Here is a 26,450-nt window from a genome sequence, read left to right on the forward strand (position 1 = left end):
AGGGGCCCGCTGGTGGGAGGGGCCCGCTGGTGGGAGGGGCCTGCAGGTGGGAGGGGACTGCTGGTGGGAGGGGCATGCAGGTGGGGAGGGGCATGCAGGTGGGTGGGGGGCCTCTGGTAGAGAGCCTGCCTCCCCCACACAGACTGGCTGGCAGGACGCCTGGGGTCCTCTGAACAGGCCAAGAGTGGCCACTTCTGGACTCAGCCCGGGTGCCTCACGGCGTGGGGTCTGGGCCTGCTGGGAGGGGGACAGGTTCTGCTGGGGCTGTTCTGGCTCTGGGCCCTCATCCAGGGGCCAGGACAGGGGACAAGAGGGTCCCAGGGAGCACTGCCCCTCCCCCGCATCTCTGCAAGAGGCTCCTCCCGGCCTCCCCAGGGGTCTGGGCCTCAGGACGAGGGGATGACGCGGAGGGACCTGAGGCAGGGCTGGCGGGAGACCTGGAGCAGAGGGGTGTCCAATTTTAAAAGGACATGTTTTTCATTGATTTCAGAGAGGAAGGGAGAGAGACGGAAACATCAATGGTGAGAGAGAATCACTGACTGGCTGCCTCCTCCGCCCTGACCGGGAATCCAACCGCGACCTCCCGCTTCATAGGTCGACGCTCACCCACTGAGCCACGCCGGCCGGAAAAAGGTCCATTTCTACCGGGGACTCACCACGCGGGCCCCCAGGACCGGCTCCTCGTGCCCGCACCCCGGATCGAGTGTCCTGGGGCCCGTCCGCTCCCCGCCAGGTGGGAGGCAGGCTGGTGAGACCCGGGAGGGCCGGGCGTGCGGGGCCACCAGCCAGCGCCCCACCCCCGGACTCGGAGCCTGCCAGGGACCCTGCCTGCGCCCACGTGGGTGTCCGGCCCCGCGCCACAGTCTGTGACGAGGTGGCAGCTCGTCCTGAGCTCTGACAAGCGTCTTCGATCCAGCCTCCCTCTCATGCTAATGACAGGCAACACGGAACACGGCTGCGAGGGAAGAAAATTACTCCCTGAAAAGGAATTGACTGATCCCCATCATTTCTCAAGGAATCACTGACCTGTGAATATTTCATTACCCAGAACGCCGCGCCACCCATACCAAGCAGCCGCGGCGGCCTGTGGGTGCTGCTGGGACAAGGCGCCCCCCTCGGCTGGTTACCCCCTCCAGGCTGTGTCCTCAGCACGGAAGTGACGGCCCAAGGCCTGGGCGCATCAGCGGGTGGGGACCACCCACGCTCCTGGCCCCGAGCACCTCCTGAGCTTCCAGCCCCAGATCTGGGGTCCCGTCTCCAGCCGGGGTCCCTCCCGAGCCTCACTCGGTGGCCTCCCTCAGTTCTTTTCTGGTCTTGGGTGGGTCTGGTCTCGATGTTTCCAGAAGCTCCTGTTGCCCTGCTCTGTGGCCCCAGGGGCTGGGGGAGCAGTGCTTGGCCACGTGACTGCCGAGCTCGCCCCGGTGCTGGCCGAGACCGGGGTGGAGCTGGCCGGCTGTGGAGCCTCCCGGGGTCTCCGCTTCCAAGTTCCCAAACGAGGCTACGAACCGGAGCTCCTGCAGGTGCCGAGGGTGACACGGGACAGGAAACCTCATCGCGGTGCCGTGACAAGGAGCCGGCAGCTGGACGTGATTTTACGGGAGACGCTGTCCCAGGGCTCAGACGCAGGGTCCGAGGACGGGGGGCGGGTGGCGGCCCCCACGGTGGTCCCTGCACCTCCAGGGGCCTCCGAGGCTGGGCTGAGGCTGGACTCCCCAGAGGACGGGGAAGGCTGGGACCATCAGCCACTGAGCCTGCAGGACTGGCGGGCGGAGGGGACAGTCCGGGCTTTTCTCCGGGAATTGCAAGGGGCTGAAGGAAAGCCATTCCAGAAACACTAACAAAAACACCCCCCTCACACTCTCTCCTCCCCCAAACCCTCCCCCCCCCCACACACACACCCTCCCCCCCCTACACCCTCCGCAATGCTGCTCTGGGCTGTGGGAGGGTGAGGGGCCCACAGACACCAACTGGTGACGGGCACCTTTCAGGGCCTGAGGCTCCTGCAGCTCCAGCTGAGGGGAAGGCGAGGGCCTGGCTGTTACTGCCGGCTCCATGGGGGGTGGGGGGGTGTTTCCAAGTCAGACTGCAGAGGCCTCCGCCTGCAGGCACAGGGCAGGGAGGAGTCAGGGCCCTCCTGGGTCATGGGCTGCAGGGAGGAGCGGGTGCGGGGTGCGGGGTGTGGGGTGCGGGCTGGGTGCTGCAGGAGAGCTGGGTGCAGCCGGGAGGTGCTGACGGGGGAGGGAGCTGCACAGGCGCGCGGGGCCCTGCAGCCGGACGAGCGCCGCATGGAGGAGCTGGAGGCAGCGAGGCGTGTGAGAAGCCGGGAAGTGTGACTTGGGGGCGTCTGTGGAAAATTTCTGCCGCAGAACCTCACAGTCTCCTTCCCTGCAGCCAGGGAGCCCCAGGAACCCGGGGCGCTGGGCCCAGCCGTGTGCTCCCCGGAGCCTTCTGCACCTGCCCAACGCCCAGTCCGGTCCCAGGGCACTGAGTGGGGTCCCGGGGCACTGAGTGGGGTCCCAGAGCACTGAGTGGGGTCCCGGGGCACTGGGCGGGGCGGGCTGCTAACCAAGGACCCACAGCTCCCGGGAGGCTGGTCCTGCAGAGAAGGGGCAGGACGCCGCCATCTGTCGCCAGGCGCGGGGCTACCCTGAGCATCTCTGCAGCCAGGGCACCGCAGGGGGCACGTGGGGGTGGGGAGCCACTTCCTTAGGGGGGACCCTGGCAGGGCGGGCACTTTCCAGGTGCCGGTGGGGGGGTGGGTGCTGTCTCCCACTCCCACAAGGGCTGCGGCAGGAGCCCTGGAAACGGGACACAGGGAGGGGTGCTGGAGTGAGAGAGGCCGAGACAGGGCAGAACCCAAGGCAGCCGCCCTGGCTCAAGTTCTGGGCTCAGGCCTCCACCTCTGGGGGAGGGAGCAGACCCCACTGACCCCCCACTTCCTGGACTGGCCACGCTTGCCCTGTGCGACTCAGGGGCTCCCGGCCCCCCAGGCAACCCCGTGCAACCACTGAGCCACCCAGGCTGCTGCTTTTCCTTTCTGCTTCCTCCCGACCATCATTTGCTGCCCTCAGCTGAGCCCTGCAGGCCCGGCCGCCCTAGAGCTGGGAGGGACGGTCCTACCTCCCACGCCTTCCTCAGGGCACCTGCATACTTCTGTGTCACCTGCACACACACACGCACATGCACACATGCATACACGCACACCCACACGCACACATGCATACATGCACACGCGCACACACACGCGCACACACAGGCAGCTGCCCCTCCCAGGCCCACGTGGCCTGTCCTTAGCCCCCAGGGCCCGAAGTGGAGGTGCCCTGCACAGACCTGAACGGTGGCCTCCCTCCCAAGGCCTCGGGGGCCTGCCCCGCCTGCTGACGGGCGGGCGGCACCCGCGCTGGAGCATTGTGGGACATCAGCCAGCGGGCACCCCTCCCCAGGGCTCTCTGCCACACCGAGATTTTATTCTGACTATTCAGCCCACAAAGTGGGGGTGTGGCTGCCCCAGAGGAGCTCAGGACCCACTCCACGTCCCGGGGTCCCCGCAGGTCCCCCCACAGCCACCGAACCCCTCAGCACGCCTGGTCCCCCCTCCTCAGGCGCCCCTCGCCCAGCAAAGGGCCAGCTCTGCCCCCTGCGGGCAGGTGAGTGGGCGGGGAGGTCCCGGACAGAGGGCTCCCAGCGCCGGGAGATGGACACCTCGGAGCGAAGCCAGCATGAAATATTCATGCGGTAAGTGGTGCAGTTTTGCCTGCATCCAGCCAACTTCATGTATATTTCAGAGTATTATGAAATGGTAATGTGCGACCGAGGCACCGAGACCCGGGCGGGGCGTGGGGGCGCGCCTGGGGCCTGCGGGTGGCCAGACGGGGGCCGGGCTGTGAGGCGGCAAGCCTGGGGCCAGGGTGTGGGGGGCAGGGAAGTTCTGAGGTGAAGGAGAGGGCGTACCCCAGTCTCCTCCTCACCCTGTTCCGAGTTGGCATCCTCGTCAGGGGCAGAGGCCAGGATGCCGCTGGGAACCGGGTGAGGAGGAGACGGGGTGCGCACCAGCTCCCCGGGGGGTGTGGCAGGGGACCGCGGGCGGTGAAGGGGGGTGGGGTGGGGAGAGGGGTGCTCCTGTCGCCCATCCCCACAAGGGCTGCGGCAGGAGCCTTGGAAACGGGACACAGTGAGGGGCGTTGGAGTGAGTGAGGCCGAGACAGGCAGAACCCAAGGCAGCCGCCCTGAGGCTCAAGTTCTGGGCTCAGGACTCCACCTCTGGGTGGGGGGGAGCAGGCGCCACTGACCGGAAAGACCCCTGAGGGCTGCAGGACCGGGAAGGAGCCGGCCCACCCCCACCCCTGGACGGAGGCCCGGGGCACCCTCCTGTCCCTCGCTCCCCACCCGCGCCTCTCCCCTCTGCGGCCCAGACAGCTCGGGTTTCAGCCAAGTCAGCACCGGCGCTCCTGGGCGCAGAGCAGCTGGCGCCTCTGGGGGATTTCGAGGGGGTCCTGCAGCCCCGAGGCGGCCGCCGGGGTCCCCGCCCTCAGGGTCCTGCCCAGCTGGGCGGACAGCAGCTCTGGCGAGCCCTCCGCTGGCCGGGGGTCTGACGTGGCTGCTGCTCTCGGGAGGGCATGCCTGGCCCCTTCATGGCTCTGCGATGCCCCCTGGGATCTCAGCCGGGTTCTAGGCTGCAGGGGTCACCCAGGGGGCGAGGAAAGTGCCCTCCGGCCTCGGGGCCCAGGTGTCCATCTCCTGGGCCAGGGCTCAGGTTCGGGGTCCCACCGTGGCTGGCCTGGTCTCCATTCCCTATCCACCCCAGGGACAAGGACCCCAGAGGTCTGGCGCCCCATGTCCTGCTGAGGCAGGGCAAGCCCTCGCTGAGCCCGCTGGGTGGCTGACTGGGTTTCCGTGTCCCGCCTCCTGCCACCCCTTTGGGGCAGGCCTAGGGTTCCAAGGTCAGCTGGACCCAGGGTTGACAACTGGAGCCCACGGGACAAAGCTGGCCCCTGGCTTGTTGGTGTAAATAAAGTTTTATCGGAACCCAGCCGCACCCATTCACTTGCACAGTGTCCGTGGGTGTCTCCGCGCTGCAGCAGCAGAGCTGACCATGACAGAGACGGACAGATGGACAGCTGGCCCAGCCTGACCCAGGTACGGCCTGGCCCCTCCCTGACCCCACCGGGCCCCTGAGTTGGGCTGCAGGACTGGGCGCGCTGGCTTGCTGGAGCCCTCGGCGTCTGCGGATGGGAGCTGCCCCCCCCCCCCCCCGCCCCGCGGGAGTCAGAGAACGCAGGGCCCTGGGAGCGAGCAGGGACTCCATGCCCTTGGCTGGCGGCGGCGGCCTCCACTGTGGTCACTGGGTGAGAATGAATTTCATTCCTGGCGAACCACAGAGCCACACTGTCTGGCCTGCAGCCTCCCCGGCCAGGGCGGCCTCCTCCCCCCACTCCACGTGGGCCAGGGAGGTGGGGGAGGGGCTGAAGGGCCCAGGACCTGGGGAGAGCCTCTGCCGCCCGTGGACACTCCCCTTGTCTCTCTCTGTCTCATGTCCAGTCTCAGTCTGTCCTCACCCTCTGTCTCTGCTCTGGCCGGGGCGGGTGCCATTAGCACTGGGCACTGTCCAGGCTGCAGCTGGCCCCTGTGGCTTAAGAGTGGACTGACTCCTGGCCAAGGGCCTTTCTGCTGGCCCCTGGCCGACAGCATCCCTGCCCTCCGCCACCCGTCTGCCCCTTCTGCCAACCTCCAGGAGGCCACCACGCGCCGCTCACCCATTCCCCAAACAGGGACAGCCCCGTGTCTCCCCCGAGGCCGGAGGAACCCGCATCAGAAGCCCTGAGTGTAGAAGCCTGACCCCACCTGGGCTGACGAATCAAACTCAGAGGGAAACTGGCTGGTGCATTTAATGATGTCCCCAGGCCGTCAGCATGGAGGACCGGAGGACCCGGCACAGGTCCTAGGAGCACAGACGCCCAGAGCCCTGAGCCCCACCAGAGCCGTCTCCCAAGGGAGGCCAGCAGGGGGCGGGGGGAGGGGGCGCGGGGCAGGGGCAGGGGCAGGGGCGGCCCCACCCAGGCAGCTGCCACGGGTCCAGACTGTCCACCTCCGCCGCCCAGAGGCCAAGGGCAGCCACGCTTTGTCGGGCTTGGCACACCATGGCCACGGGGCCCGAGGGCACTGCCACTCGCTGGCAATGCAGCCCGATGTTTGAACAATTGCTGCCGGTTGACCGTAATCGCATGACAAGAGAGACCTTGGAGGGGTGGCTCTGGGCTCGGTGGCGTCGGCACCGGCTCAGTCTGGTTCCGCGCTGACCTGCATCCCCCCCACACCCAGGCGGCGGCACCGGGCAGGCACCGAGCAGGCAGCTGCAGCGGAGGGAGGCCTGCAGAGGCGACCGGGTTAGAGGCGGTCTCGTGGGCGGGCCCTCGTCCAACCTGACTGGCGTCCTCGTGAGAAGAGATCAGGACAGACACCCAGCGGGACGCCGAGCGAGGACACGGGGACAGGACGCCCGTCTACGCGCCAAGGAGAGCGGCCGCCACAGCCCTGCCAACACCCCGTCTCAAGCTCCAGCCTTGGCCTGAGACGGTGGCTGCTGTTCGCGCTGCCGGTCCGTGCAAACCGATAGGGCCGCTTACAGACAACGGGCAGGCTGCTCTGCCCCGCACCCGCTTCCTCGGCCGTGAATGGGGTGACGAGGTGCCCCCTGGAAGGGCTGGGTGGTTAAGGGTGTAAAGAGCTTTGTCCAGACGGGCACACGACGCTGCACACACGCTCGCTCTCACTGCTGCCACCCTTTCTCCACTTTCCCGGGCAGGACACCCAGCCCCCCGTGGTGCCCACGCCCCTCTGAGCCCCAGACCACCCCCCGGGGGACCGGGGCCTCCTGCAGGGTGGACAGAGGCCACCACACCAAAACCCACAGCTGCCTGGCTGGTGTGGCTCAGTGGTTGAGCATCGACCTATGAACCAGGAGGTCCGGGTTTGATTCCCAGTCAGGGCACAGGCCCAGGTTGTGCGCTCCATCCCCAGTGTGAGCCGTGCAGGAGGCAGCTGATCCATGATTCTCTCTCATCATGGATGTTTCCATCTTTCTCTCCTTCTCTTTTCCTCTCTGAAATCAATAAAAATATTTTAAAAACCCCACCGCTGCCCAAGGACACCAGGCAGCTACTCAGTGGGCCTTCGGGGAGTGGAGACAGGAGGGAATTCCGGGGGACCGGCAGATCAGAAATCACTTTCAGCCGCCCCCCTACAGCCCCCCCCCCGCCCCCCAAGAACCGGGAGCTGGCAGAGCCGCTCCGCCCCATCACACCAGCTGCCCACTCCCGCTTCCCCTCGCACAGCCCGGCGTAATGGGGCATTAGAGGCGAATTGAATTTCCCTTTAATTACAAGGGCCCGCAGATAGCGTTTATTTGTAATCGGGAGTTAATGTGGTTTCCCCCTCCTGCCATGAGGGGCTGTCTGCACACACATGATCTTGCCCTTGGGGGTGGGACGGAGACAGGACCCTGCCCGGGGCCCTGCCCGCCACGGCGCTGACATGGGACACTCGAGCCTCCTGCCCCGCCTCCGGCCCGCCCTCGCCAAACCCACCTCCCCCCCCCCCCCCCCCGCACGCAGGCTGACGTGTGGCTGTCACATACATGTCGCGCGGCTCACACATGCATGAGCTGTCCTAATAGGCAGACGGGAGCGTAATTTCCCTCCAGTTACATACTCAGCGCTTCTGAGAAAATGAGATTTTAGTGATTCAATTGGACTGAGAAGCAGGGCTATAAAAAAATGAAATTTGTAACCATCGTGCAGTTAAATTAGTTAAATGGAGAGGAAGGAGCTGTGGAAATTGACCCGCCATCTCCTAAGGACTAATCAGACATTTGAACCGAGTTGTGCTAACAGAGCCCTGGGGCGTTGCGGGTGGCGAGGGTGGCGAGGCGGCCGGGCCTGGCGTGGGGGCCGGGGCTGCAGGCGGGGGCGGGGCCAGGCAGGCCTGGCACAGGCCTGAGGACCTTGTGAGGCCGTGCAGGAGGGAGGGGAGGAGCCGGGAGAGGCAGGTGCTGGGATGGAAAAACCCGAGCACACACTTCCAGGACCTGGCGGTTCCCACTGCAGCGTTTCGGAGCTGCCCCTGGTGCCAGTCGCCAAGGCCTGTGCGAGAGCTGGGGCAGGCGTGGCGGGGGCTGGCGGGAGTGAGTGACAGACGGGACTGAAACTGCAGGGTCCCCGTGCTCCTCCAACCCCAAACCCAGAGGCTCAAGCTCGGGGGGGGGGGGGCAACTTCCCCGGCCGCCCAGCCCACCTCTGCCGCCTCTCCCCCCACCTCCCCGGTCCTCCTTGGGGCTCCCTATAGCCGGGGATCAGAGGTCCCTCGGGTGGAAGGTGGTCACTAAACTGGGGGCTCTGAGTTTCAGGGGTGGCAGCAGGCCGGGGCCTTTCTGGGGGAAAGAGGCCGCCTGGCTGGGCCCCCTGGGTCAGCGCTGGGCACGGACCCCCAGTGCCTTGGGTGACGAGACCAGCTGCTGACGCCAGCTCTAGGGGAACCCCAGGCCCCGGAAACGAGGCTGTCATTCTGCTCTGCAGGCCGGGGCACAGCTCCGGGAGGGCGTGCAGAAGCGGGGGGCATCCCACAGACCCTCTTTCTGGCTCCGGCCAGACCCCTCTGTGGTCAGAGACGCCACCAGGGGAACAGCTAGTGGGGACCCAGGCAGGGCAGCGCGTCGCTGGGCCTGAGAGCGGGCGGGGGTTGAGCAGGAAGGAGGGGCCGCTCAGCCCACACGAGGGGCCCGCTGCTCCGGTGGTGCCCGCGGTGCAGGGCCAGTCCGTCGGGCCTGCTTCCCATCCAACCGCATCGAAAGCCTGGCAGACAGGGAGCCCACTTTCCCCGGCGCCAGGGACCACCTGAGGCAGAGCCCGGTGCCCTGCGCTCAGCTGCTCCTGCCCAGGCGCTGCGAGCGGCGAGCGGCCAGATGGCGTCCAGACGAGCCGCTGCGCCCACCCCGCCCAGGCCTCCTCTGGGCCTTTGCCAAAGCCTGACCCTTATGCTGAGCCGGGTAAACGGGCGGGACTCCACGGGTGGGTGGCCCCTGCGACCCGCCCCTGCCCCTGCCCCGGCCTGAGCCGGTTCCAGACCATCAGCAGGAGCAGCTCCTGCTCTCGCAGTGCCCACGGCGGGCGAGGCCCTCACCCCTGCAGCTGGGACAGAGGCAGAGGGCAGAGCCGCAAGGACGCTGGAGGCGGCGGCAGGAAGGGTCCCGTGTCCGGCTCTGGGAGGGTGGCCTGGCTGCAATCGGCGGGCTCCCCACTGGCACTGTGGGTCCTGGGCAGAGGCTGCCGGTGGAGAGCGGGCGGGAGGGGGGGTCCAAGAGAGGTTTGGGAGCGCGGGCAGGGCAGCTCACTGCATCAGCAGCTCCCATGCAGGCCCAGGCCAAGCTCATTTGGGGCGATTCCATTTACGCCTCACATCCCCCCAGGCCTCCGTGCTGGCCCCCAGGGGAGGCGGGGGCTGGGGCGTGGCCCTTGGAGGAAAGCAGACAGAGGCCGCCTCCCCCCGCCTGTCAGGTCCCCCCTGGGGGTGGGCAGCGTTTCCCCTTTTCTGTCTGGGAGTGGGGGGGTCTCCGTTCCCAGTTCCGGAAGGAAGGTGAGTTGGACTAGATGCCTAGCCGCTTTTGCCAGGGAAACGGTGCCACGGGGGCTGCAGGGCAGGGGTCAGGACACAGACAGCCCCCGGCTAAGGGCTGGGAGCCCTGGTGGGGGTGGGAGGGGATGTGTGGGGTCCAGGTTCCGTGAGGGTGGGCGGGGAGCAGGTGGGGGGCCGAGTGCCCGGGGCGGGCCCGGCACACCCTCAGCATCCGGCTCACTCCAGGGCCCGGGCAGCTTACTCATCTTCCACACTGGGCGCCAGGAACGAAACGGGCTTTACCCCCTAAGGCAGACCCGCACCCTCATCTGCCTGGAGCCGGATGCAGCCTGCCAGCCTAGGACGCATCCAGAGGGAGGGGCAGGGGAGGGGGCAGGGAGGAGGCGGGGTGAGCGCCCCAGCCTCTCCCCCGCCCCCTGGGCTGCGGCAAACCCTTCCAATATTTATCCTGCTTCGTCTTCCAAAAGGGGGACAGGAGGAAGCCATCGGGAGAGGGAGGAGGGAGGGAAATCCAGGTTCCTCGCTGGAAGTTACTTAGTCTGACTTGGTCCTAATGAAGAGCCCCCAGCACATGCCACTCACAGTGAAGGCGGGGCCACCTCCCGTATTCGCCCTGAGACTGAGGGGGAAGCCTGGTGGGGCCCGGAGGCAGCAGTGGGCACAGGGGGGATCCCCTCTCTAGGGGGGCAGGTGCCCGTGGGCCCACGAGGCAGAACTGGGCAGGCACGACTCCTCCCGACGGGCCTTCACGGGGTGCAATGGTGCCTCTTCCATCCATTCCCTTCCTGGTCTTTCTGCAGCCCCAGGCCCTGCAGGAATTCTGGCTTTGCCTGGGGGCACTGCCCCTCCTTTGGCATCAGGAGGAGCCCTGCCCTCCAGGTGACTTGGGGGTTTGCACCCAGGGTATCCCCCTTCCCCTCCCAGGTTCTGTGGGCTTCCAGAAGGTAGCTGAGGTCAGAGGTCAGATAGGGGAGGAACCATGACCCACGGGCCCCAGGTTCACACACAGGGAGACTGAGGCCAGGGAGGTGGAGGTGGGGGGGTGCTGCAGGTCCGTACCCCATGTGCCCAGAGCTGGGTGGGGCCCCGGGGATCACGGGCCACAGATGGAGGGATCAGGAGGCCTACAAGGCCCTCTGGACAGCTAAGGCTGACCCTGCCTGTCACGCCAGCCCAGGACCAAGAAGCCACGTGCGCCCCCGCCCGTCTAGGAGCCTGAGGGCAGAGCGCACACTTCACGCCGTCCTGTCCAAGGAGCCCACACTGCGGCGCCCACGGAACACTGCGGCCCGAACCCCACAATTCCGTCCATCACGGTCAGAACCGGTGACTCCACAGGGACGGAGAGAGGACGGCGGCAGCCAGGGGCTGGGGAGGGAGGCTTAGCGCACCTGGAGCTTTTTGGGGAGCGGGGGGGTGAAACTGTTCTGGACCTGGCCAGGTGTCTGTGAGGGTGGCTTGGGGACCTGGCCAGGTGTCTGTGAGGGTGGGTTAGGGACCTGGCCAGGTGTCTGTGAGGGTGGGTTAGGGACCTGGCCAGGTGTCTGTGAGGGTGGGTTAGGGACCTGGCCAGGTGTCTGTGAGGGTGGGTTAGGGACCTGGCCAGGTGTCTGTGAGGGTGGCTTGGGGACCTGGCCAGGTGTCTGTGAGGGTGGCTTGGGGACCTGGCCAGGTGTCTGTGAGGGTGGCTTAGGGACCTGGCCAGGTGTCTGTGAGGGTGGCTTGGGGACACTGGGGCTGGGGGCCACTGCGCCCTCTGGAGTGGGGAGTTCGTATCCCACCTACCTCGCAAATGAGCTTTGGGGTGCTTTTACTTGGGGGACAGCAGAACCCAGGAGGGGCTGCCTCAAGCCAAAGCTCAGCTCAGAGCAGATGTGAAGGGAGAACAGGAGGGGAAGGTGTTAAGCCTGCAGAAGGGTGTGGCCAGATGTGCACATCTGTCTGGCTGCACAGGCAGGAAAGGAGGCCAGTGCAGGAGCGGGCCCAGGGTCCTGGGGGGGTGTGCAGCCGGCCCGGTGCCTGTGGAGGGGAGGCCGCTCTCTGCCCAGGAGCCTGGCTGGGCCGAGGTCACGGCCACGGCCACCAGCGCAGCCTACCCTTCACGAGTCAGCACCAACCTCAAGCCAGGGATCACCGATTCCACAGGGACCGTCCAGGGGACACTCTTCTGCAAAACCTCCCCACTCCCCCCATCTCATCCCCGCTGCCCGCCCGTCAGGCTCCTTGCCCCTTGTTGGGGCCTCAGCCTCGGCTGTTCCCTGGTCTGCAGCCTGCTCTTCCCTCCAGGTTACGCTTCCTCCCCCACCGATCTGATCACGCCGCTGCCCGGCCTCCAGGCCCTCCACGGCCCCCGCTGCCTATTGGGAAAAGCCCAAGTTTCTCAGCTTAGACCCCGAAACATCCCGGGCGACAGCCTCCCTCGTGCCCCAGGTTCCGGGTCGTCCAGGAATTCGCCCTGAACCCACTCAACTGCGTGGGAACTGCCTCCTCCCTGCAGGCCGGCCCCGCCCCCAGGCTCCCCTGCAGCAGGACTCAGCCCACAGAAGCTCAGGGCAGCGCCCCCTCCTCCAGCCGCCCTCCGACCCCCCCCCACCCCCGACAGAACGAGCCTCATTCCTTCTAGACTGAGCGGCCACCAGCCACGTGTGGGCCCTGAGCATTGGAAGCATGGCCGGTCCGATGGACGGCAAAGGTTTCTCGTGAGAAAGACGCCGCGTGTCCGTCGCGTGTGGAGCGAGCAAGTGTCGCCATGCAAGTGTTTGCGGTTGGGTGCGACAGCAGACCACTCACACGCATCTCAGCTGCTGCTTTTCGCTTCGGGAAGCGCAGCTGCTGGGGAAGCCGGGGTCACGCGTGGTCCGACGCCCCTCCGTGGACAGGGCTGCTCTGGGCCAGGGGTTTGCAGACTTTCCCCGTCAAGTTTTCCAGCAAATATTTGGGTTTTGAGGGCATGTGGACTCTGTGGCGACGGCCCGGCCCGGCCCAGCCCGGCCACAGCGGCACGGAGGCCGCCACGGACGGCACGTGAGCGAGCGCGTGTGGCCGTGAGCCAGGAGCACGTCTTACACAAGCGGACGGTGTGGCCTGGTGCTCTCTGCCACAGCACCGGTTCCGGGCTTTCGCAGAGCGTGTTCATAAAAAGGGGAAGAAGGGTACTGATTCGAACGCTGACCTTTCATTTACCAAATGAGGACACTAAAGAGGAGCGGCGGCCCCACCGCCACGTGAGCAAATGGGCAGCCACACGCACGTGAGGGTTTCTCTTCACAGAAACACGCTGCTCTCAGGTGGTTTCTCCACTTTCCCACGGAGGCGAAGGTTCCGGGCCGTGCGCAAGGCCAGCCCCGCGTCAGGAGGGTCCCGCGTCGGGGCCCTGAGACCTCGACCACAGGCAGGATCTCAAGGCCACCCTGTCCACACCCCCTGAAATGGCAGGCTCTGGAGCAGCGTGACGCCCCCCGCCCCCCGGCATTTTGTGCTGATTCCGATGTGGGAGGTCGGGGAGCCTGTGGGCTGTTGCTGCTGCGTCTGCAGACTGGGCTCCGAGCAGCGAGGCCCAGAGCTGCGCCTCCCGGCAGCAGGTCCGCCGTGTTCAGCACAACCCCACGCGAGCCCGAGCCCGAGCCCGTGGAGCGTGGCCAGTGCGCACGAGGGCGGGCTGCGGAGGCTGCGCCGGTTCCACACACTCAGCACCCAGCCGGGATGTGAGCCCTCCGTCCTGTCTCCCTGCCGTCACGCCCGGAGGGTAGCATCTGGGACGCAAGGGTTAGAGAAAGCGAATTCGCCTCGCCTGCCCCTTGCACTGTGTGTGAGTGGCTGCGAGCAAACGGGAACCTTCCTGCTGGCTGGCGCCGTGTCTGTGCGACAGCATCGCTCCCGAGCCTCAGAGACGGAGAGACAGCGGCCCCTGGAATCCCTCTGGCCACGGGGAACTCACCACCTCACACGACAACCAAACTGCAGCTGGGAGGTGACAGAAGGCACCAGCGGAGATCCCACCGAAACCGCCCCTCCCTAAACTGGCCGCCGTTTGCCTGGACCCACTCCCCCCGAGAATATGACACTGGGACAAGTGCTCACGCACACTCTCCACTTCTAAGTCCACTTCCCGCCCAGCCTGGTCCCTTTGCTCGCTCCCTAATGAAGGGATGGGCCCAGGAGGAGACCGGCGGGTTGAGCAGAGCTGCCATCAGAACCCGAAGGTCCCTGAGCCCTCTGCCCGCGGGGGGTTGGGTCCCTCGCTCTGTAGATAAGGCCCCAGAGGCCCCCAGAGACCAGGCGCGAGCTCTAGGCCACTGGCCCCGGGCAGTCGGCCCCTCCCGCCACTCGCTGGGTGGTGGGGCGGTGGTACCCACAGCTGTTCCCCAGCTGGAGTGGAGGGCACCTCTCAGGACCACCTGGTGGGGGTGCTGGAGGGAGTCAGCCCCGCTGGTCCCCAGGAGATGCCGTCTGTCACACAAGCGCAGCCCCTACCGGACCGTGCAGCCATCTGACCACGGCTGGCAGGCCACAGGGGTGGGGGTGGGGCGGGCGCATGCGCTGGTGGGAGTGCAGGGGATGGGGAGGGGGTCTGGAATCTCCGGGAGGAAGTGGGGTGACGGGAAAAGCAGAGAGGACATGGATGCGGGGAGAAAGGAGGACGGGCGGGAAGCAGGAGAGGCTTGGGAGTGAGGAAGCTTCTAGGGCCAACAACTGACTGGAGGTGGACCCGAGAGGCCGAGGGCTGGCTGGGAAGCACAGATTCCGGTGCTGGGGGGACAGGGACAGCTCGCTGAAGGAGAGGGTGGCCAGCTGTGTGCGTCTGCCCCTCGGGCAGCCAGGGGTGCTCGCAGGCGCCCATGTCACCGAGAGCAAGTGTGTCCCAGGCAGGGTCCCCGGAGCCACCGCCGGTGCCACAGCATCCGGGAGGGGCTCCCCTGCTGCCCTAAGGCACCCTTCCTCCCGCCCTGGGGTGAGCAGCGTTGCTGCCCCCAAGGGAACGACGGCTCCCCAAAGAAGAGCTTCCTAGTGAACCTCAAAACCGCCCGAGACGTCCGACTCCCCTCGGGGACGCTTCCTGCCTCTGCTGACTCCAGAAACAATCGGCGCCGCACCCCGAAACCGGACGGAAACCCCGCAGCCTCCCGGAGACCGGGGCGACTGGCAGCCGCGCTGCCTGTGGTTCCATCCTGATTAAGAGCGTAAAGATGACAAGAAGGAGGGAACTCAGAACGCAGCCCGGAAGGCCCAGGAGCTCCCACCCTCGGGGGCCAGCGGCCCCTCCCCCATCACCATCCAACACTGCTTTTCACGCTCTTAAGGCCCCGGCTCTCTCCCCCGGCCCGGTTCCCAGCTCTGCCCAGCAGCGCTAGGATGCTCTTCTATAGGGCATGACCGTGACAAACCCCATTTCGTGGGCCTGGGGTTTCCTCCCTCTCTCTCCAAGTATCTCCCACGGGCGCCCAGCCAGGCCTCCGGGGAGCCTCGCGGAGGGTCTGTGTTTCAGACCAGGCCCTTCCTTCCCCGGAAAGGTGACCAGGATCACCCCACTCCTCACTGGCCATGGTGCAGCAGGGACCACAGCCTCCTGTATCGCACTCCAGGGCGCCCCCCCCCCCAGGGCCAGATGTGGGGGGACCAGTGTCCTGGGCTGCCCTGGAAGATGGCCCAGGTAGTCACAGGGAGCCAGAGCCCCAGGTGGGGAAACCAAGGCCAGGCCTTGTGGGGTGGAACCTGAGTGGCACCAGGACCGTCCCGGGGAGGTGAGCTCTTAATGAACTCACAACCCAGCCGGCAGCGGGAGCCCCCTGGCGTGGGTGACCCGAAGTCCGGCCTCGGTCAGGGCTCTCCGGGCCGAGCGGCCGAGAGGAGGGTTGACAACTCGCGCCCCTAATTGATTGCAGAGCCGCTGTGTCTTGGGGGGACGCAGCCCGGATCCCAGCACGCTCAGTGCGGCCCACGCAGCCACGCAGCCAGAAAAGGCTGCCGCCTCCCGGAGAGGGTGGAATTCTACTGGCCGGGGCTGGGTTTCTCCTTCCTGGAGACGGTCGCCAAGCGGGCCTGCCCGGCGCGCCTCTCACGGTGCCGCAAACCCCATCTGGTCTTGCTTGGTTTCCCGTCTCCTGCGCTGCTATCGAACGTGCTGTTGAGACCCAATGTGCAGCCTGCAGACCTGCCACCCTCCCGGGGAGCCTGCGGCGAGCCAGCCTGGCTCCGGAGGCCTGGTTGGGGCCACCTGGGCCCCTCCTCACCTGCCCTCCGCTTCCAGGCCACTCGGGAGCCACGGGCTCTGGAGAGCTGGTCTGGGGCAAACCAAGTCCCGCACTGTCACTGCTTAGGTGGTCAGCCTTGTCCCCCAGAGCTGCGTGTGCTCCTATACAACCGTGCCCGAGGAAGAGCCAGGAGGTGGCTGCATTCTAGAACGTTCCCACCCCGCTGAGACACGGCACCCTGCCGCCAGTTGCAAAGGAAACTGGGTGCTTCGACGCCTGGCCCGATGGGCAACCGCCGTCTTTTACAAACAACTGCCCTCACAGGATGGGGATGGCTCCAAACACCACCCACCGGAGACGCATTCACCCAGCCCTGGAGGGGTCGGGGTGCCTTCCCCCAACCACCAGCACTGGTCCGACCTCCCTGAGACAGCGCCCCGAATGGCACCCCACGGAGGCCTGCACCCGCTTCATCTGGACTCAGCCCTCCCACTGGGGCCGGGAGGCTGGAGGCCCGCCTGTCTCCGGGGGAGCGAGCTGACCTAAGAGCACAGCCCACGCTGGGTCCTCTCCCATCCCACAGGCTGCCTACCGCCCAGGCAGCCCTGCGGGGGGTGGGGCTTGAGTGGGGCACATCCGGCTCCTCCAGCCTCTGCTCCCGGGACCCTGTAGACCTGCAGGGCCTCAGTCCGCACCTGAGGTCCCCACGGGACCTCCGCCATCACGCACATCTGGGAGGTGCCAGGAAACCCACCTGTGAGGTGCCCCCTGGCTGTCTGCACCCCAAATGACGATGGGGAATTCTGGGAGCTGGCCTTGGCCTGGTGGGTGGGGGCCCCTCAGCCGCTCTTGCTGCCCCTGAGCTGTGTCCAGGACGGCCCAGCTGTCACAGTTGGCTCTAGGGATGGTACGGACCGGCCTCTGCAGTCGCTGACATGCCTGGCAGTTCTGCTGCGTGAGTCCTGGTACCGGGCCGACCCAAACGCCCAGCAGCCCAGGGGCTGGGCCCTGGCTCAGCGCTGAGGGGCCCATCTGTCCACAGCGCCTCCTGAGCCGCCTCCCCCGGCCCCTTCTTTCTGGGTTCCCGGGAGAGCCCACGGGGCCCAAAAGACAAGAACCCGCCATGCAAAGGCCCAGCCGCACCTGGAACCTCTCACTGTCTCCGGGAACACACACTCTGGTCCTCCCTCCCACACCCACGCGGCCCCACCTGTCTGGCCCTGACCGTGGGCTCAGGTGGCACCCCACCTCCCACCCCCAATGCCGGGTGCTGACCAGGTCCTGTGGGAGCGGTCTGCTGGGCTCGGCAGCCCCGGGACAGTCAGCCCGAAGCTCTCTGGCCTCCCCAGTAGCCCCCAGGCCCCTGCAGACCCACGCACAGGCCGAGGGGATAAACGTAAAGGAGGCAGCCGCACCCACAGGCAGGAGGGAGGGTAGGTCAGGAGGCTGGGCCCCAGGGCGCTGCAGCCCCCGGGCTCTGGCCAGCCTGGCGCTGGGAACGCAGACCCGAGAGGCCCAGGGGCCCGGGGAGGCGAGGGGATGAAGCCCTGGTCGTCCCCAGTTCGGGCAGGGACGACCCTAACTCCGCATTGGGTGGGATGGCAGGGTCCCCGCCCCCACACGGGGCCAGAGGGCAGGAGGCAGCTGAGGCTCCGCGCACAGTCCGGGGGAGCATTCTGGGGGACCTGGGGGTTCAGAGTCGCTGGGTTTCTAGCTCTCCTCGCCAGCCCCGCAGATGGCAGAAGTCTGGCCCCAGCCCCTTCCCCCTGGAGCTCCCGGGCCTCGCTCGCCAGCCCCACGGGCGGGTGGCCCTCCTCCCCGTAGGCCCAACACGCAGTTCCCGCTGCAGCAGAGCTGGCGTCCGCGCCGCAGCCACCTCCGCCTCCGGCTCCGTCCGCCCCCTGGCTTTCCCCGCTCAGCGGGAGGGGGCCCAGCTCCCCGATCTCCCACCCCCTGGGCCGACGCGAAGTTCCCCAAAGTGACCAGGGCGCCGAGAACGCCTCCCCCTCCCCCGGCTTCCCCCGAGGCTCCGCCCGCCACCCCCTCCTGCGCCCTCGGAAAAGTTGCAAGCGAAGCCCCAAACTCTGGTCCCCCCCCCCCCAACGCCCTGCGCAGCGCGAACCCCCGCCGACCCCCACGCACGGCCCCTGCGCAGGGGCGCAGCTACCCGCACCGGGACCGAACCGTGACCGGGAGCGCAGCGGGGGCCCAGCGCGACCGGGAGGCGAGCGAGTGCGGGTGGGCGGCGGTGCTGGCGCACGTGCGCGGGGCGGGGGGTCGCGGGGCTGGGCCCGCCAGGCCGGGGGCTTACCTGTTGGAGGTAGAGGAAGGCGGGCGGGCAGGGCACGGCGTGCGGGAGCATGCTGCCGGAGTTGGACAGCAGGAGGCAGCCGGAGTTCGCCATGGAGCACAGCATGGGGCGGCCGGGGGGCGCCCCGCGGGAGGCAGCTCTGCGCCGCTCGCACCCTCCGCGCGTCCCTTGGCGAGTGCGCGCGCCCTGCCTCCCGGGCGCCCTCTGGGTCTCGGTCTGCTCCTCCTCTCCCCCCTCCTCCCCCTCGTGGCGCGGCGTGGCGTGGCGCTCCCGAACAGCAAAGCAGGAGGAAAGCCCTGCGCCTCGCTCCTCCGGGCTCCCACCCGGCGCGGATGCTGAGCGCGCGAGAATATGGCCAGAGAGGCTCCGTGCGCGAGACGAGAGGACGGCGGGGCGGGGGGGCTCCACTTTAGCCCCAGCCCTGCCTGCAAAGAGCGGTGCGTGTGCGAGTGCGCGTGTGCGCGCGTGTGTAGCGGTGGGAGGGGAGTCCCTGGACCAACACCAAACAGCCCCGCGGAGGGAAGGGAACCCGGGCGCAGGCACGACAGCTGATCCCGCGCTTAACCCCCAGCCCGCGCACCCTCCCGCGGCCCCAGCGCTGCGCTCTCCAACCCGCCTTCCCCCAGCAACTGCTCTTGGGTTTGGGGTCTGGAGGCTGCCTCCCCCTCCCCGCTCCACAGGCCACTGCGGAGAGAGGAGCGGCCACCTCTGCCGCTGCCGGCGTTGGAGAAGCCCTGTCCGTAGGGAGCCGGCCTGGGGCGGGATGGCGGTGATGTAATGAGGACATCCACGCAGAGGCCTCCGCTGGGGCCGCTCCTCCTGGTGCCCAGGGCCCAAGCCCCTGGGAACCTCTCCTGCCCTCCGGTGGCCCCCAGACTCCCTTTCCGCCCCCTGCCTGCCACAGGCGCGTTGTCCTATGGATCCTTAATATGGACTGGGGGTCAAGGGGCACTGGCTACCACGCATCCTCCCCTCCCCACACCTGGGCACCGGACCTGACCTCGTGCACACACGTCCACCCAGCAGGAGTGCGCGGGTCCCCACCCCTGGCCCCGTCAGCGCTGGGCCTAGGTCTGTCCCCACACCACCACGTGACAGGTGTGTGAGTGCCCACATAAACCTGCAGCTTCACCTGCTCCCCCACCCCCACGGGCCTGCCACGCAGCCACACTCGCCAGGTGCCCACTGGCCAGGCTCAGTGCCCAGGACCAGCCGCAGGTGAGCGTGGCTGTGAGAGGCCGAGGCAGCAGGACACGCCTCACCTCTCACCCATTCCCCCGCTTCTCCCGGGCAAGGGGCCAGTCTCAGGTGCCCAGCAGCAGCTCTGGACTCGCCCGTCCTCCCTAAAGGCACCTGGGATCCCCCTCTTCTCACTTCCGAGAACAAGCCCTGTTCTGGAGGGGGGCAGGGCTGGGACCCCTGGCGAGGCCTGGGAGGCATGCGGAGGCCTCCCGTGCACGCTGTGTGGCCTCAGGGAAGTCACTGTGCTCTCTGGACTTTCACCTCTGAGCTGTCCGGGGCCCTCACTGCCTCCGGTGGACACGGCCCCTCAGGCTGGAGCAGCGAGGAGGACGGAGGGAGGGTGCCCTTGGCGCTCTGTGCCCGTCTGGGCACCAGCTCCGAGCTCCTTCTGAACAAGGCGGGGGGGGGGTGCCCCTCGACACCCTCTCGCAGGCACCAAGGCCGCTTCAACGAGGCAGCTCCTGGCTTACCTTCCTCCTGGAGAGCGAGGGGAGGGTGCCGTCTGGCAGGAAAGGGAAGGGAAGGGCTGGGGGGGGGGGCTTCGGGAGTGGCGCCGGGGAGAGCCGCCCCCCTGGCCTGGTCGCTGTACCTGCCTGACCTTTTTCTGGAATCCCAGGCAGGGATGCTGCCAGGGGTGGCTCGGGCACGCAGTGGGGGGTGGGAACCTTGGCTGTGGACTGGCCAGGGGTCCCTCTGCCGTCCGACGGACGGTTATTGACTTGGTCTCTCCGGAGCAGCGCCCCTACAGCCTAAGTCGCTGGTGGGGAGGCCTGGCGCTGAGGCCCAGGCATCTGGAGCAGCAGCACCCGCTGGGCACAGCGTTTGCAAGTGACCTGGCAGAGGGCTCGCCTGTGGAGTGTGCCGGCCCAGAGCGGCCGGGCCCGCCAGTCGCACGGCTCTGCCCTCCTGTTTCTGAAGCCCCCCCACCCCCCTGCTCTGCCCTCTCCCGGCCCCGTCAGGCGTCACTGCTCCTGGCCTGAGGACACTGGAATCTGGGGCAGCCACGGCACGCGCACCCTCAGCCCCGGGCGCCCGGTTCACCTGCCTGGGGGCCATCCCCTCATGGACGGCCAGTTGTGACCCCACATCCACTGAGATCCAGGCTCCTTCCTTCCGCACGGGGGCTGGGGAGCGGACCCCGAACAGCGCCCAGCATGTGACTTCTGACTGAGACCCACTGAGTGCAGACCCCAGGCCCCAGGCGGGAGCAATGGCGGTCTCTGTCCCGGAGTGAGACACGGTCCGGTGGGGAAACCAAGCCCTCACAGGAGGCTGCAGCCTGCTGTGCCGAGAGCTGGAACAGCCCAGGGTCGTGGGAGCTCAGATCTGGGGCGCAGTCAGGGAAGGTCCCCAGAGGGACCCTTGCACTCAGCCACCAGCCCCCCAAGAAGCCAGGGTGGGGCTGATGCCAGATGGGTTTCGGCACCTGGTCAGCCTCGGGCCTCTCAGCCCAGCCACCTGCCTCCATCAGCCGGCTACTCACACCCCGGCTCCCTCGAGCCCGAGGACAGCAAACCGGGCCTGGAGGAAAACCCCCCAAAAAGGATGCGAGCGGCGTGTGTGTCCGGCTCACGCCTCAGGACGGGGCCTGCGTGCCCACCGCCTGCCTCTGTGGTGTGGCCTGGACTTCGGACTTCCACCAGGAGCCAATGACTAAACGGCAGGTCGAGGAGGCTCGGCCCGCTGGAGGTGACCGGTGGGTCAGGCGAGGAGCAGCTGGACACTGCAGCCACCTGGGCTCCCCATCTCCCCTCGAGAGTCCAAGGGTCGCGAGGGCACAGATCTCCAGAGCAGCATCCCAGCGCCTGGCACCCTCTGGGCAGGGGTGAGTGGTTGGCCCTGCGCTCGGCCGCAGCCGCCAGGTCCAGGAAGCACGGGCCCCTCGACCCTCCAACGGTGCTCCTGGGCACCCCCGGGGCACGGCCCGCCCACCCTGACTCACTGTCAGCCACCTTGCCCTCCTCACCTGACCTGCAGCGCCTGGCACTGGGTGGCATGTTAGACTGTGGGATACGGTAGTCTCCAGCCCCCCCCCCCCCCGCCCTCTGGAGACCCTGGTGCCTCCTGGGCCAGGTGGGCGGCCTGAGTGGCAGGTGGGGAAGCCCGGCTCAGGGCTCTGCCGCCCCCGCTTCTGGGTGAAGGAAGGCTGCGGGCTGGGAAGAGCTGTCAGTCAGCGCTAATATTCACGACGGACGAAAAGAGCCAGGGAGAGAGATCCCGTTCGCCCTGAATCTGAGAGGGCTTGTTAGGGAGGCAGGAACTGAGCTGCAATTATTTCTGTGCTCCTGGGCACCCTATAAATACCAGGCAGGCCCAGATGGTGCCGGGGCTCCGGAGAGCGCCCGGATCTTCCTGCCCCCGCCCCGCCCGCGTCACCTTCCCCGGGGGTGCTGCCCCCACTGCCCCTCCCAGGGCAGGGCCTGGCTGTCCCTCCCTCCCTGACGAGCCCCAGGCCCATGGAGGGGAGCTTGGTCTCCACGGGAGACCCAGGCCCACGGAACCGTGCAAACACCTCAGCCCTTTGGTGTGCTCCTCGGTGGCACAGGTGACGCCGGGAGAACATGTGCCAGAAAGTGCTCACAACGGCCTGTGATTTAAAAAATAACATGGGGCCCTGGATGGTGTGGCTCAGGGGATAGAGCGTTGGCCTGAAGGGTCCCGGGTTCAATTCCGGTCAAGGGCACATGCCCAAGTTGCGGGCTCGATCCCCAGTAGGGGGTGTGCAGGAGGCAGCTGATGAATGATTCTCTCCCTCTCCCTTCCTCTCTGAAACCAATAAAAAAATATTTTAAAAAATAATAATGTGGGCAGTTCTGTGGCCAAATGGTTTGGGGGAGTGTTGCCTAGGACAGCACCCCCAGCCCGCCCTTGGGAAACTCCCAAGGCTGCACACGGACCCCTCCAGCAGGAAGCAGGAGGCCCTGCGGTCCCTTTAGGGGAGGGGCGAGCTCCTCTTCCCCATCTGAGAGCCAGGCTGGCATCACAGGCTTCGCCACGCAGAGAGGACAGCGTGGAGCCGGCAAAGGCGTGCCAGGACGAGGGGTGAGCTCACCGTCTCCGGTTGCAGCTGGGCTGTCATCTCCGGCTTCCCGCAGAGCCAGGCCGTCCTGCCCGGCTTCAGGGCGGTTGGCACAGGCTGGGGACCAGGCGGGGGACCAGGCGGGGGAGGGGCAGAGCTGCAGGGGCATCTCCGCGGGGGCGGGGCGGGGCGGGCAACAGTCCCTGTGCTGTGCGAGGGGGTGTGGGGGACCCGAGCAGCCTCTCTTGTGTGAACCAGCCGGACACCCACATCCCCGGCCGAGCCCTCTCCCGGGCGGTGGAGCCCCAGTTCCACAGCCGCGGGGCCGAGCGCAGTCGGGAGGAAGCCCTGAGCGAGGGCAGGGCCGCTGGGACGCCTCTGACAGCCACTGTCAGGGAGGTCAGACTGAGGACAGAAGCACTTGACCTTCTTGAAAAATACAGGGAGTTGGGGGCTGTTTCGGCCTCGTCCTGGGGTGTTTAACTCTCCCAGCGCCACAGAAAGGTGGCTGGGGAGACCCTGCAAGGAGAGATGGAAACGGGGCCAGAGGCAGGGCCCTGGCTGACCCAGTCACTCTGGAGGCGTCCAGCAGGGGCCCACACCCGCCAGGGCCTCCCCTTGAAGGTCAGGCCCGTGAGGAGGGGGTGCTGGGGAGCTCCCCACCCCTAAGCCGCTCTGCACCCCGAGCCGCCACCGAGTGCCCAGGCCGTCCGGGCAGCACCCACGTCCAGCCGGGTGGGGGCGTCCCACCCACGGATGCCACCCCCTGGCCCCAGCCCCGAGGGCAGCAAATGTAGCAACGGGGAAAGGGAGTTTATTTATCTGTTTAATTAGGAGGCGTTTGCAGCCGCATTCGGGTCCATCTGTCTCACTTACAGCCATGTCCCAGCAAAATTACACATTATAAATACCAGAGACTGAAAGCAAAGGGCACGCTCCACACTCGGGGTACACACTCGGGGTACACACTCGGGGTACACACTCGGGTTACACACTTGGGGTACACACTCAGGGTACACGCACTTGGGGTACACGCTCGGGGTACACGCTCGGGTTACACACTTGGGGTACACACTCAGGGTACACGCACTCGGGGTACACGCTCGGGGTACACGCTCGGGGTACACGCACTCGGGGTACACGCTCGGGGTACACACTCGGGGTACACGCTCAGGGTACACACTCGGGGTACACACTTGGGGTACACACTCAGGGTACACGCTCGGGGTACACGCTCGGGGTACACGCACTCGGGGTATACGCTCGGAGTGCACGGGCAGAACCAGAGCCACGCAGGCTCACAGCTACGAGCACCTCTTCGGCTGATGGGCTCCTCGCCCCTCGGGCCTGGGACCGAGGAAGGTGCTCGCAGACGGGAGGGTGGCGTTCCACCTGCTCTTCCACTGGGTACCGGGGCCAAGTTTATTTATTTTCTTTTTTTTAATATTTTTTTATTGATTTCAGAGAGGAAGGGAGAGGGAGAGAGAGAGAAACATCCATGATGAGAGAGAATCACGGATCAGCTGCCTCCTGCACGCACCAACCTGGGATGGAGCCCGCAACCCGGGCCTGTGCCCTGACCGGGACTCGAACCCTGACCTCCTGGTTCATAGGTCGATGCTCAACCCACTGAGCCACACCGGCCGGGCACAGTTGGCCCCTTGGCTCTGTCATCCGTTCAAATAAATCTCACTTAACAGAGAAACCCATGTCCCCGCCTTCAGCCTGGGGTGGGGAGAGGCCACAGAGGGCCAGGCCCGACGAAGCCCTGTGGTGAGGGAGTGGTGGCCAGGGGTGGCCTGGGCCAGGGATGTGACCGGCAGGCCCTCCGAACCCTGAGCCAAGTGGGATGACGCTGGATCGAGCATCGGCCGGCAGCGCCAGCCCGGCTCTCACCAAGTGAAAAGGCAGCCTCAGGGAAACCCATGTCGGGCCTGGCCCTCAGCGCGGCCCCTGCCCCTGCCCCTTTGTGCCCCTAAAACCAAGGCACCCGCTCATTAAAATCCCAGGAGGAGCCCCGGCAGCAGAGCCCAGAGGGCAGCGCTGTCCTGGGAAGCGCGTGGCCCAGGGAGGTGGTGCACGGTGTCCGGCGGCTGGTGCCAAGCTGCAGGCAGGAGCTGAGCAATGGAGCAGGGAGGGGGCTGGCGTGGGAGGGGGTCCGTGTGTGGGGGGAGGGGACGAGGGTGGGAGCGGGGCGGGGCGGGGGGAGGTGGGAGGCTCTTCCGACGAAGCCTCGAGGGAGCTGAGCTTGTCCCCAACTCACAGGGGCAGGGACAGGCTTGTCTGCCAGGAGGCCGAGGGCCAGACATTTACCTGCCACCTCCCCTCCGCACAGCCCAGGGCAACGGGACCAAATCTGAGCTCCTTGCTCGGGCTTTGAGGGGCGGGAGCCCCGGGCCAGGGGGAGAGTGGGGCGGGCAGGACCTCTGTGGGCACGAGGCAGCCGAGGGAGGGGCAGGGGTGCTGCTGAGCCTCCCCCCCGACTGCGAGGGCAGGGAAGCTGGTGTCTCTGCTGCAGGCATGGGGCATGTCTGCCAGCCCTGCTGCCCCCCCACCCCGTTGCCTGCTCCCTCCTGCTCCTAGGGAGGGGGAGCCCTTCTCTGTCCCGATGGCTCGAGCACGGGGTCCGGGGCTGCTTCGGCACCGCATGGCTCTCCAGCTCCAAGGCCTGGGTCTCTGAGAACTCCCTGGCGGGAGGCTCCGGGAGGTGGGCAGCCCCGGGGGCCTCACACGGCTCTCAGCAGCCCTGGCCTCTCCCTGCCGAGAGCTGCTGCAATCAGACGGGAGCGGGGGGTCGAGGGGGAGCCAGCAGTTCCTTTTCTCCTTCCCCAGGAGGCGGTGACTTTTGATTCCAGCGTGATGAATACACAGCCAGCGGACACTGTGGCTACGGCAGCTTTTATTCTCCCAGGTCACCCGACTGGGGAGCAGAACGCGGCGAGGAGCCCGCCCCGTGGTAGATCAAACACAGGCCTTCAGATCGCTCCGTGGCCCAATTTCTCATCGCTGCTGCCGCCCGAGAACCTCCCAGCCCCGAGCCTGTCTCGCCCTTTTCCAGGGGTGGGGGCCAGGGCGGCCGCGGGTGTCCACAGCGGGAGCCCGCCTGGCAGCCAAGAGCCAGGGCCGGAAGGACTGGGCCCTTCCTCTGGGCAGGAGCGAGCCCTTCAGCACCGGGGACAGCTCCTGCGCCCCCAGGGCGCCCAGCGGGCACCGCCCTGCCTTCCTCAGCCAAACCGGGGGTGTAAGGACCTCAGTGTTGGGAGGTGGCCGGTGGCGAGCCCTGCAAATGGCCAGATGGCCAGCTTTCCTACCCCAGCCTCCCAGCCCAGGAGCCTGCACACCCTCGCCAGCAGCCTCGGCCGGGCGGGCCTGCTCTCGCTCTGGCTTCCTCATTCTCGGGCTCCTGAGACCCCCAGAGAGAAGCAGCTGCTCTGAGCACCACCTGCTGGCCCCCCCAGCTCGGCCCTGGTGCCCGCAGCTCCTGGGGTCCAGCCGTCTCCCTTCTGGCGCAGTCTTATTCCCTCCCCACTTGCCTCACTGGCATCTCCCGAAAGGCAGGCGGACTTCTCAGCGAGCACCTGGGGGCTCCCGGGCGGGGCGGGGTGGGGTGGGCAGAGGAATGCCATGTGGCTGCATTCCCTCCGTGCCCTCTCTCATAGACCTGGTCCAGGTTGCCATCCCGGAAGGCCCCGCACCATGCGGGAGGGGACGCAGGGAATCGCACTGTCAGTTACCTCCCGGTGGGGGCGGGGAGAACCGGTTCGGCTGGCACGGCCGCTCTCATCTGAGAGCAGGATCTTCCCGGATCAGGGCCTGATCCCTCCTCGCATTCGGAAGAGACGCCCTGCATCACGGCCGGAGGAAGCCGCGCCCGCGCCCGCCCCACTCCCCCCGCTGCCTTGTCATTAGGACATCCCTGGCCTCACCCCCAGACTGGCCCCCCGGCCCCCCTGCATCTACCCACTTAAATGTGTGTCTATAGGTTGCAGTGGCTAAAACTGACGGCACGTTCATAGGAATTCTATACGGCAACCACAGAATTACAACGACGCGGCGGCCA

At 67.2% G+C, this 26,450-nt stretch overlaps 1 protein-coding gene across 5 annotated transcripts in view; it reads right to left on the reverse strand.

Moving 5' to 3' along the window:
* RBFOX3 (RNA binding fox-1 homolog 3) overlaps positions 1-26,450 on the reverse strand; it is an 81,247-nt gene that overhangs the window by 27,107 nt on the left and 27,690 nt on the right. The window contains exon 1 of one of the 5 annotated variants that reach the window (XM_059671431.1): positions 18,130-18,503. The exons of 1 other annotated variant lie outside the window; for it this stretch is intronic. In XM_059671431.1, coding sequence (XP_059527414.1) covers positions 18,130-18,234 — 105 coding nt within the window. In that variant the 5' untranslated portion in view covers positions 18,235-18,503. Of the gene's footprint in view, positions 1-18,129; positions 18,504-26,450 lie in introns of those variants that run through there. 3 more of the 5 variants (XM_059671430.1, XM_059671435.1, XM_059671433.1) reach the window with 3 other exon arrangements.

The sequence above is a fragment of the Myotis daubentonii genome, chromosome 16 (assembly GCF_963259705.1).
Source record: "Myotis daubentonii chromosome 16, mMyoDau2.1, whole genome shotgun sequence".
NCBI classification, from domain to species: domain Eukaryota; kingdom Metazoa; phylum Chordata; class Mammalia; order Chiroptera; family Vespertilionidae; genus Myotis; species Myotis daubentonii.